Source organism: Temnothorax nylanderi, unplaced genomic scaffold (genome assembly GCF_030848795.1).
Source record: "Temnothorax nylanderi isolate EJ_2023f unplaced genomic scaffold, tnyl_v1.0 TNYL_tig0284_pilon, whole genome shotgun sequence".
Classification (NCBI taxonomy): domain Eukaryota; kingdom Metazoa; phylum Arthropoda; class Insecta; order Hymenoptera; family Formicidae; genus Temnothorax; species Temnothorax nylanderi.
In genome coordinates, this window is record NW_027249346.1 from 202,911 (window position 1) to 214,478 (window position 11,568).

General features: G+C 30.6%; 2 protein-coding genes across 2 annotated transcripts; both read right to left on the bottom strand.

The window, feature by feature from the left end:
- Positions 1-67: 67 nt before the first annotated feature.
- Positions 68-2,674, bottom strand: LOC139780545 (KIF-binding protein-like). Its single transcript, XM_071719197.1, has 2 exons — positions 2,538-2,674; positions 68-2,460 (listed from the first exon to the last, which is right to left on the bottom strand). Exons 1-2 carry the CDS (start codon positions 2,593-2,595, stop codon positions 950-952), a joined length of 1,569 nt encoding a protein of 522 aa, XP_071575298.1. The 5' UTR covers positions 2,596-2,674; the 3' UTR covers positions 68-949.
- Positions 2,675-7,188: 4,514 nt separating this feature from the next.
- On the bottom strand, positions 7,189-9,433 carry LOC139780544 (KIF-binding protein-like). The gene is made up of 2 exons (XM_071719196.1): positions 9,015-9,433; positions 7,189-8,937 (listed from the first exon to the last, which is right to left on the bottom strand). Exons 1-2 carry the CDS (start codon positions 9,070-9,072, stop codon positions 7,421-7,423), a joined length of 1,575 nt encoding a protein of 524 aa, XP_071575297.1. The 5' UTR covers positions 9,073-9,433; the 3' UTR covers positions 7,189-7,420.
- Positions 9,434-11,568: the final 2,135 nt, after the last annotated feature.

Sequence of the window (11,568 nt, forward strand, 5' to 3'; positions counted from 1 at the left end):
CGTATTCTTTAGTATCAACATGTATTTTGTAGCACAATTTTTCTAAAATAAATTGTTTAGTAATCTGTTAATTACTGTAGATATTTATTTGATAGTAAGTAATATGTGTTATATAACAGAGTTACAAGAAAGTATAGTTTAACGTGAGAAGATCGAAAAAAAACTTTGTATTTAACTGCAGGCGTCAACCATTGACGTCAGTTTAGCCAGAAATCGATTTCGGTAGTACGCGGTAGCGTAAGTGGGATGCGCACACACACTACACAACTGCAAAGTGTAAGAAGATATGTAAGTAGCATAAGAGCGTTGATGGTAAAAATGATATTAATTAGTGTGATAGGCTTCCAAACATGTCCGTTTAGTCTAAAATCACCCGATTTCAATAATTTTTATAAAAATAAAATGTTTCTGATATTTTAAAATAAAATTCAGAAAAGGCCGAAAATCGGTTTTTTAGACTCTCCCCCTTTCTGTTAGTGTAGGTATCTCAAATCCGCTATATTAATATTCGACTGATTGTTTGCATGCGTTTAAGAAAGTTTTAATTATATCTTCTCTGTTGTACATATATACGTTTAATCTCTGTTTCTTGTTTGTAACTATAATTAAAATATATAATCTTAAATGATTTTGTGTGTTATTGTCAATTATTATAAAATGTAAATTATTGTCAAATATAAAAATATAAAAGTATAATAAATGTAAGAATTATATTTTTAAACGTATGTCTATCATATAAAAATGTTAAGAAATATGATTCATTCAAGAATTATTTATCCTCAGTTATTTAATACAGACAATTAATTGAAAGATATTTTTTAAATCATATTATGTTTCTTATATGACTTACATACGATAGAGAAATGCATGCAATAATATTTTCCAATGTAGTCACAAATAATGAAAAATGATGAAATCTTAGTAAGGATAAAATATATATAAAACAAATCTAAACAGTATTTAAATAAAAATTGATATTTTTTGCGATTATTTTCGCATATTGATCAGCTTTCATTGACAGTTCTTTAAATGATTCGTCGTAATATGTTTCCTCGACCATTAAATCCATTACCGTGGAACATGAAGTAACCACTTCGTAACAAATTCGTTTGTAGATTTGTAATTTTCTATCGTCCTCAAATGCTGTACGAAATTTCTTACGAACGTCCTCTAAACACTCTACTCGCCGTTTATGTAATTTTATTTGTTCATCTCTTTGTTTTTTAAAACCTGCTAAATATTTATATGCATCCGAAATTTTAAGTGTTATCTTCGCATAATTTTCGATGTCAGTGTCTGCAGTAAAATATTCCTTCGCTGTTTCAAATTGTCTCGAAGTTTTTGCAAAGACCAATTTGGCATCAGCAAGATTCAATATACATGTTTCTGTAATCTCAATAGTTAGATGTTCCAATATTTTTTTCAAGGCAGAAAATATCAAGTTTGAATCTTGAGATTTTATTTTTAATTTTGACATACGATCTTGTATCTCAGACGATTTGTTTCCTTTATTTTGTGAGAATTTTTCCATCCAGAATCGTAAAAGAGAAACTCCATAGAAACCCCAAGATTTAGCACTAACGGCTAAGGCATAATTATGACTTTTATTCGAATTAAGAGGTGCTTCTTTCTCTTCCGATTTAATATCTTCAACAAATCTGTGTATTACATAATCTCCGATAGCAATGTGACTTTTGGCCTCAGCGAAACGATCGTTTGCTAGAAAGTATCTAGACAGATCAAATAGGGTTAAAGCCATATTAAGGGATTTTTCATCAAATTTTGCTTTGTTAGATACCATGTCTATCAGTCGGATGTTTAATATTAAATGCATGTATATTACAAATGCATGTTTATTTTTCGACTTTTTAAGATATTGACATCCTAACTTCTGTAAAGTTGTATGATGCAAAGTGTTCAAGATAATCCTAGGATTCGATTCTTTTTCTTTAATACCAATAAGACTTGCTATATGGATAGGATCAGGATAATTGTCCTTCTTTGTGTGTGTGTAATATAGTGACAATGCTGTATTCAAGAATTCATTATCTTTCTTTTTTTCAAGTTTCTCACAAAGTGAATGCAATTCGTTCAGTGCACCTATAGATGTCAATATAGCTTTATGGTCAAACATTTTTCTTTTTAACAGTACCAAGCATCTTGAAAGACGCTTTACGGCAGTATTTAAATCGTCAGTATCCGTGGAAGTAACATATTCTAAGCCGATGTTGTAATGAGCTGTCGATAACGCAACAATATCATCAATTTTTTGGTCCGTTAAAACATCGACTACATTATGATATAACACATTCATCCTCTCCTCTAACGCTTTTATTTTGTTTCTCTTCTTAGCAAGTTTAATGTCTCCATCCATGTACTTTACTTCAAACGACAGTTGTAGAATGTCCAAAAATTTCTTACCAATATTTATACTTGTAGTGGGTTCGGCCGGTACCGCTTCTGTATAAACAATGAAAATTAATGGTTATAAATCATTACATGGACATTTATCTAACAAAATTACTTATATGCGTTACCGAGTTGAAGAATTTGAGCCTGTCTGTCTTCCATTACTTGTCTAAGGAACGCGAACATTGTTGCTCACTGATATAAAGACAATTTCCAGTATAAAGTTATGAATTTGTGTTCTGACTTGCAAATTTATCAAACGTCCTTTAATCATGGATGAGGGATTTCCGCATACACGTGCTATATATAAAAATTGGAGGGGATTTACACCTCTGATATCCAATAGAAAGATATGTTTTATAGGGATAAAATTTCTTTTTATGCAGGGTCCCTAGCGCGTTTTCCTATAAGGTATCGAATTGTGACGTTGGACACAGGCAAGTTTTCCAAAAGAGACATAAAATCTCACCCAATGACCCAACGTGTCAAATTTATTTATTTGTAGAGGATGGTTTTTTAAAAGAGCTATTTGAAATAAACATTCCTTTTATTATAAATTCTGACAATTTTACTTTGTGTTTATATTAAAAAATTATTGCATTTTTGATATTAACTATTTCTGGAATCGGGACATTATATGTAAATGTATATCACGCATACGGAAAACAGTTTTAATTTATCGTAATAATGTCATAAACAAACTTGAGTTAATCCAATTTACAGGATTAAAGTTGAGCAAACTAAAATTAAATATTGCTACTCGTAGTCGATATTCGATGAATAAGAATTTTACGTTAGCATATATAAATAAAAAGTTTCTATCGTAAAATAGCAAAATATCGCTAAATATCAACGATGAACCACTTGCAAGTTTGCAGAAATAAGATTCAGAGAAAAATAGAACACGTGGACACATGGACACGTGGCGCGTCGCTCCACTGTAGGACGGCGCAGGACACAATACGAATATCTCACGCTCTTTACATGAGATTGGATCACTCAAGAGAGGCCTGTTCTTTTTAGCTGAACTTCTTGCACGGTTTATCTTTCGTTCAGCTTTCCTCTTTTTCTTTTCACGTTGGAGAGAAAGATAGAAAAGATGAACTGTGCAAGAAGTTTAGCTAAATAGAACAGACCTATTGTCAACAATCCCCGATTCTCATTCTCCCACTCCCTATTGTCACCGACTGAAATCACATGGAGTAAACGTTCTTTGCCGCGAGTAGTTTCGCTTGCGTTTTTCTTGTACAACTTGGTATTCACGATTTGCGTCCGCACCGACATTATCCAGCAGCTATAACCCGATCCAAAAAGAAAATCGAGAATTATGAGGCTGTCGTGAAAAATCTCGTAGCCGGTGAGTTGAAATCCTTTGGGTAACCTATTTTGCTTTTTTTTTTGCTTCAGCGTTGATCTTCAGAAGCAGCGTTTACGTTGTAGATTTTAATAGATACTTTATGAACGCACCTCTGCCATCACAGATTCTCTATTCCTATATAGATTCCTAGTTTGTTCTAAAGTTGGAAAAAGATATTTCAATTGGACGCTTTATTTAGAGCTACTTTTTTTTCTCAAACTTCGATTACTTTAGTCAGCGATTAATTTAATTAGCAGAATCGTTCAGAGCAAAATGTCTATATATAATTCATTATCTCTAATCTAAACTTTTTTTTTACGTATGATCGGCAGTCAAAACATTAATAATTCTATCTAAGTTAACGAAGCAATATAGAAAGAAACCACGCTTATCAAATCTACCATAAATATAAATTCTATGGTTTAACGATGATCATGATTACGATTTTAGATCGTTTAAGAATGATTGTGCTCTGCTGATCCAATTGTCCTTCTTTTTATTTGAAAATTAATAATTTATGTATTTATTTTTGTGTGCAGATTTAAGATGAAAAAGAAGAAAATGACATAAGAGGAACTTTATATAAAAAATATAAATTCAGAGAACGCTTTGAAAAATTTATAAAATTGTACTAAATTTTTTATGAGTCATTTTAAAGTACTATAGGAATGTAGAAAATTTGAAGCTTACCGGAAAGAACAAATCGATATTCAGGAAGAGAAGGATTTATTTGAATAACAAACCTAAAAAACGATAATGCCTCTATACAACTTCGCTTCCACACCATGATCTGGATATAATTGCCGCTCAGCTCTTTCTCTCTCTCTCTCTCTCTCTCTCTCTCTCTCTCTCACACACACACACACACACACACACACACACACACACACACACACACACACACACACACACACACACACACACACACACACACAAAACATACACAACATACACTCGATTAATTAACTACTTAGGGACGGTTTAACCATCTCCGATTAACTGTAACCTTCGATTAAACTAACTTTTCGTTTCTTTCTAATATCCGTTTCTACCAATCCAGATTAACTTTGATCTTGGTTTAACTTACCTTTTATCTTTAAGAACTAGAAAAAAATGAAATGTAAGTTAAACCGCGATTACAGTTAATCTACATTGGTGGAAATGGACATAAGGGGGCAAGCAGTTAGAAAGAGATGAAGAGTGAGTTTAATCGAAGGTTACAGTTAATCGACGTTGGTGAAACTGGTCCTTACTGTTTTTCTTAGATCTTATGTTAATGCTTTCTAGATAATTATTAAATTAAACTCTAAATAATTATTAAATCAAACGTCACATTACTTTACTGAACTCTTTTTATTTTGTGTTATGAAAGAAAGTGTGTAGAATTCCATTAAAAAGAAATTATTTTTTATATAATCTTAGAAAATAAAAAAATTCTTTATTAAATTCTTTATATAATATTATATATGTCCTGCTATACTCCTTTATCTTTCATTATCGTTTTATTTGGCATAAAACTATATATTTTTTAAATACATATACATATACAAGGTGAGTTTTATTTCATGTGCTAATTGTTTCCTCTAATTATCTCAGAAAATATGGGTTTATTGGAAAAATGTTTCAGATAAAAGTTGGAGGGTTTAGAGGGGGCCAATAAACTATCTTATTAGATTTTGGGTCCAGTGTTGGGCCCAGTAGGGCTTAAGTTAAATTTTTCAAGTAAAGACCCTTATTTTTTATTGTATCATCTTTTTCTACTAATTAAATTGAACAACTTTTGTCTGAAATATTTTTTATTTGCCTTATACTTTTTGAGATATTCAAGAAAAATTTGGTAACTTTTCCAATATTTAGCTTACGATATCTCGATAATTGTTTTTGTCGGAGGGAAAAAGTGACACTTTTTAACTTGATATTTCAAGAATATGTTGTTGCAATAGTATTGATGTACAATGAATTATGCGCAGGTGTGTCGAAATTTGCTTGAAAACGGACATGGCACCGTGGGACAAGATTGAAATTTTATTGCAAGCACAGCATGGGCATTACAAACCTTTAGGTGAGGATGTAAATTCTTCTGTCAGTAATAGATGGAAATAATACGAAGTATTCGTACGCGACATACATGAATAAATACGAAATTTTGCAAGTGTTTATATTCGGGATTTAGGAAAATTGTTTGACGCAAAAATTTTCTTGCTTTGTGTAAATGCAATCTCGTTTAAATGATCAGGGCTGTGTCATGCGCAGTGATACAATTTAGCGTATAAACGATATAAAAAAGTGCGGAAAAATTGGATATTAGGAATTCAGTAGTTTCATGTTCGAAACCACGTATCAAAATTTTCGGATTTAATGCAAACCTGTTTTCTCATAAATTAAAACATCCCTTTACCTTACATTAAATTGACATCAGTAATTTAATTATTTTACTTATAACTATTTGAAATTCCTTTTGTATTGATAAGAAAACTGGTTTTGTAAAAGTTATCGGTTCAACTGGAGGCTGAATATTTCTCATTCACCAATAATACTTGATATATTATTAATTGTAAGATGAACTTCAATTTTCAATCGATAAAGGAAATCTCAGAAGGAACATAGGAAAGGAACTAGAGACAGCAAATGTATAAAATACAAAGTAAGCAGAAGGTACTTTCTACAGAGCAGTCAGAAAATTAAAAGAAGTTCTATTTTATTATTTATTTTAATAAAAGAAGTCCTGTTAGTGTATCTCGAATTCACTATATTAACATTTGGCCGATTGTCTGCATGCGTTTGAGAAAGTTTCAATTATATATTCTGTGTTGTACATTTAAATCACTGTTTCTTGATTGGAACTATTTAAATTGATATTGAAGTTCGCATAATTTTTGTCAGCATTAAGGCGGAACGTTTAAGTAAGGTAATAATGGATTTCTGGCCAGAGCTGCTGTAAATGTCACAGCGGTTGCAATCACGTAATATTTGTTCGACACTATCAGAGCAAGACTAGTCTTTCAAGATACAAGCAACACTTTACTTTGAAATTAAACACGTCGCTTTGAGAATGCTGAGAGAGGTAAATTAAATACGCAATTAGGATAAATTACTGAAAAATTTCAATTTTTTGCATTATATTTTTTCACACAGTTTTTCGAGCATTGATAATTTTTACAATTTGTCTGTTCGTATACATATAAGATTATATATTTATATAATTTATGTTGTTCAAGATTTTATATACATATATATATATATATATATATATATATATATATACATATATATACACATACATATATAAATTATACTATTTATATCTTATATAATTTCTATAATAAAAATATTCTTATACAAATGTTAATATATGAGAATATAATGTATATGATGTATATAATGTATATAATATATGTAATATACGTAATATATATAGTATATAATCTTATATGATTGTGTATTATTGTTAATTATTGAAAAATATAAATTATTGTCAAATATAGAAATGTAAGAATATAATAAAGAGTATAATAAGAGTATAATAATTATGAATCATGTTTTTTATATGACTTATGAACGATAGAGTAATGCATTCAATAATATTCTCCAATGTGGTCACAAATAATAATAAATGAAGAAACTTTAGTAAGGACTAATTATGAAAAAAGAAATCTAAACGTCATTTAAATAAAGACCGATTTTTTCTGCAATTATTTTCGCATATTGATCAGCATTCGTTGACAGCTCTTTAAATGATTCGTCGTAATATGTTTCTTCGACCATTAAATCCATAACCGTGGAACATGACGTCACCATTTCGTACCTAATCCGTTCGCAGATTTGTGATTCTCTATCATTCACAGTAATTGTTTGCAATTCTTTATGAGCTTCCTCTAAATACTTTACTCGTTGTTTATGTAGTTTTATTTGTTCATCCCTTTGTTCTTGAAAACCTGCTAAATATTTGTATGCATTCGAAATTTTAAGTGTTAACATCGCATAATTTTCAATATTAGTGTCTATAGTAAAATATTTCTTCGCTGCTTGAAGTTCTCTCAAAGTGTTTACGAAAACCAATTTGGCATCAGCAAGATTCAATATACATGTCGCTGTGATCTTGTTGATCTTAGTAGCTATATGTTCCAATTCTTTTTCCAGCGTAGAAAATATTAAGTCTGAATCCTCGGATTTTATTTCTAATTTTGACATTTCATCTTGTATCTCAGAAGATTTTTCTTTATTCTGTGAGAATTTTTCCATCCAGAAACGTAAAAGAGAAACTCCATAAGAACCCCAAGATCTGGCACTAACGGCTAAGGCATTATTATAACTTTTATTCGAATCAAGAGGTGCTTCTTTCTCTTCCGATCTAATATCTTCATCAAATCTGTGTATTACATAATCTCCAATAGCAATGTGACTTTTAGCTTCAGCGAAACGACTGTTTGCTAGAAAGTATCTAGACAGATCAAATAGGGTTAAAGCCATATCAAGACATTTTTCATCAAATTTTGCTTTGTTAGATACCATGTCTGTCAGTCGGATGTTTAATATATCATGTATGTACTTTACAAATTCGTGCTTATCTTTAGACCTTTTAAGATATTGACGTTCTAACTCCTGTAAAGTTGTATGATGCAAATTGTTCAAGATAATCCTAGGATTCAATTCTTTTTCTTTAATACCAACAAGACTTTCTATGTGGATGGGATCGGGATAATTATCCTCCCGTGTGTATTTGTAGTATAGCGACAATGCTGTATTCAAGTGTTCATTATCCTTTTCTGTCTCAAGTTTCTCACAAACTGAATTTAATCCGTTAAGTGCACCTATAGATGTCAATATAGCTTTACGGTCTAACGTTTTGCCTTTTAACAGTTCCAAACATCTTAAAAGATAACGTACAGCAGTATTTAAATCGTCAGTATCCGTGGAAGTAACATATTCTAAGCCAATGTTGCAATGAGCTGTCGATAAAGCAACAATATCATCAAATTTTTGGTCCGTTAAAACATCGACTACATTATGATATAATACATTCATTTTCTCCTCTGACACTTCTATTTTGTTTTTCTTCTTAGCAAGTTCAGTGTCTTCATCTATGTACTTTATTTCAAACGACAATTGTAGAATGTCCAAAAAGTTCTCACTAATATTCATACTTGTAGTGGATTCGGCCGGTACCGTTTCTGTATAAACGATGAGAATTAATGGTTATATATCATTACATGGACATTTATCTAACAAAATTACTTATATGCGTTACCGAGTTCAAGAATTTGAGCCTGTCTTTCTTCCATTACTTGTCTGAGGAACGCGAACATTGTTGCTCACTGATATAAAGACAATTTCCAGTATAAAGTTACGAATTTGTGTTCTGACTTGCAAATTTATCAAACGTCCTTCAATCATGGATGAGGGATTTCCGTATACACGTGCTATATATAAAAATTGGAGGGGATTTACACCTCTGATATCCAATAGAAAGATATGTTTTATAGGGATAAAATTTCTTTTTATCTAGGGTCCCTAGCGCGTTCTCCTGCAGGATATCGAATTACGTATTGGACGTTGGATACAGACAAGTATTTCAAAAGAGGCATTAGATTTCACCCAATGACACAAGGTGTCAAAGAACGGTGCTGAAATAAGGTAAAAGAATATGATGTATGAAATTGATCTATCTTTATATTTTTGGACCTACTGAATTCGAACATAAAGCTTAAAATTGATCAAATTGCAGGGAAATTTATGAAAATGTAGTTTTTCTATACAGAAAAGGTTCGTTTTGCAGCAAATAATTTTTAATGAACAAATGACAATTGTAAACAAAATAAGTCTTTTTTATTGATATTTTTCAGAGAGAAAAAAGGATGGGGTTGCGACCTCATTTTCATCGAAATTCTACATTTTTATAGTTCCATACTTTACAGGTTCACGCTGCACTTCCTACTTTTTCCAATGTTTGCTGTAATATCTCTCATACACATGTTTCTTCTTTTACTGTACGGATATAGTAAGGCGATAAAGTATATGCAAATATAAGTATATCCCAAGTAGAACAGCATATCACAATACAGTCAAAATGATATTAAAATGACTGCTAAATAAAAATTTTTTGTCATTTTACCATCATTTTGACGTCTTTTGACATTATTATGACTTTCTGTTCTATCTGGGACACGTATAATATATATATATATATATATATATATATATAATTTAAACTAAGTTAATAATATATATAATTCTCTACGTGCAATGAGAATACAGTGATCTCTATTCTACTCTAGTATTTAGATTTTTAAAAGTGTCATATTTTTAACATACCCCCCACCCTTCAGTGTTATTTTTTCAAAAATATAACTTTTATTTTTATTATTAGTATATATTAGTTTGTCGGTTACAAACAGTTCTTTTTGTTTAATAATTGTACGGATTTGTTTCAATTATTCTTACTCAAAAAGTATAGCTAGTGTAAGACTGTGTATGTTACTGTATTCTCATTGCGCGTAAAGTATTATACTTATTAAATATGCTTATATTTATATATATTCTATCGCCTTACTACATTCCCACAGTAAAAGAAGAAAAATGTGTATGCAAGATATATTTTCCTGTAATTTGAACAATTTTTAGTTTTATATTCGAATTTAGCAAGCCCAAAAATATAAAGATAAATCAATTTCATACATTTCCCTGATAGGAAAATTTTGGCCCTATTTCAGCATCGTTCCTTATTTATTTGTCGAATATAGTCTTTCAAAAGAGCTCGTTAGAATAAACACACACACATTCCTTTTATTATAAATTCAAAAAATTTATAATAAAGACGTAATATTACAAATATAAAAAATAACTAAAGAGAATTATAACAAGAATAGATTTACAAATTAACTACTTGTTGATACAACTTCGGGTTTATACGTCATGTTTTATATCGTTCCTGATAAAAAATATTATCGTAAAAAAATAAGATCACGCATTTATTTACATTAATTCTATTAATTTTTTGCTACATATTTTTATTTTTCCGTGATGAATAGTCTTTGCCAGTTTTTTTTTGCGGATATTTTTGTAATTGACAGTTAAAGGGTTTTCGATCTTAATATGTCTGATTTGAATGAATTTCGCATCGACTTTAGGCTGCAGAGAGAATTCATTTCGAGTCAAAAATCTCATCGGCGTTTCTCGTGAAGTGGATAGCTTTTTGCGAAAAGCAACCAAAATGCAGGCTTAAAACGGCAATGCAATATACTTTAACGACATTGTAATATTTTTAAAAGAAAAATCAATTCTAAATTGTTCTATATAGTATCATTAAACATACCGCGATGTTTTCGAAAGTTTACGTATTGGAAAATTAATGCCAATTTTTGGCTGAAGATAAATTTGTTCTTTCAAACTGCACACCTTTACTGTTTAGTTCATTCTCTAAAATGTAGATGCATGTTTGTTACATTTTGACTAACGTATGGCTAAAAAGAACAGATTTAAAACAAATGCATATCTCAATGCACAGTCCGAAGGCTCTCTGTCTTATGTTCTTTTTCATCAACGTCGTTGAACCTTAGTTCAATTCACTCTTTGTCTCTTTCTAACAGTCTCCCTTAGAAACAGACAAAGAGTGAATTAAACTAAGGTTCAAGTTAAACGACGTTGGTGAAAACGGACATTAATCAATCAGTGAAAGATCCAAGGATCAATCAGTCCTAATAATCTTGATCTCTACGAACCTAAGACACCTGCTGACAGTAATTCATAACTTTTGCTTGGTCATTGCGGTGCGCAAAAGCTTCAACCCGGCCCGCCAATCCTGA

Bases quoted from the DNA above. Each gene is read 5' to 3' on its own strand.
- LOC139780545 (XM_071719197.1), bottom strand. From the start codon at position 2,595: ATGTTCGCGTTCCTTAGACAAGTAATGGAAGACAGACAGGCTCAAATT. The intron at 2,461-2,537 runs GTAACGCATATA...TTGTTTATACAG, and splicing joins GGCTCAAATTCTTCAACTCG to AAGCGGTACCGGCCGAACCC.
- LOC139780544 (XM_071719196.1), bottom strand. From the start codon at position 9,072: ATGTTCGCGTTCCTCAGACAAGTAATGGAAGAAAGACAGGCTCAAATT. The intron at 8,938-9,014 runs GTAACGCATATA...TCGTTTATACAG, and splicing joins GGCTCAAATTCTTGAACTCG to AAACGGTACCGGCCGAATCC.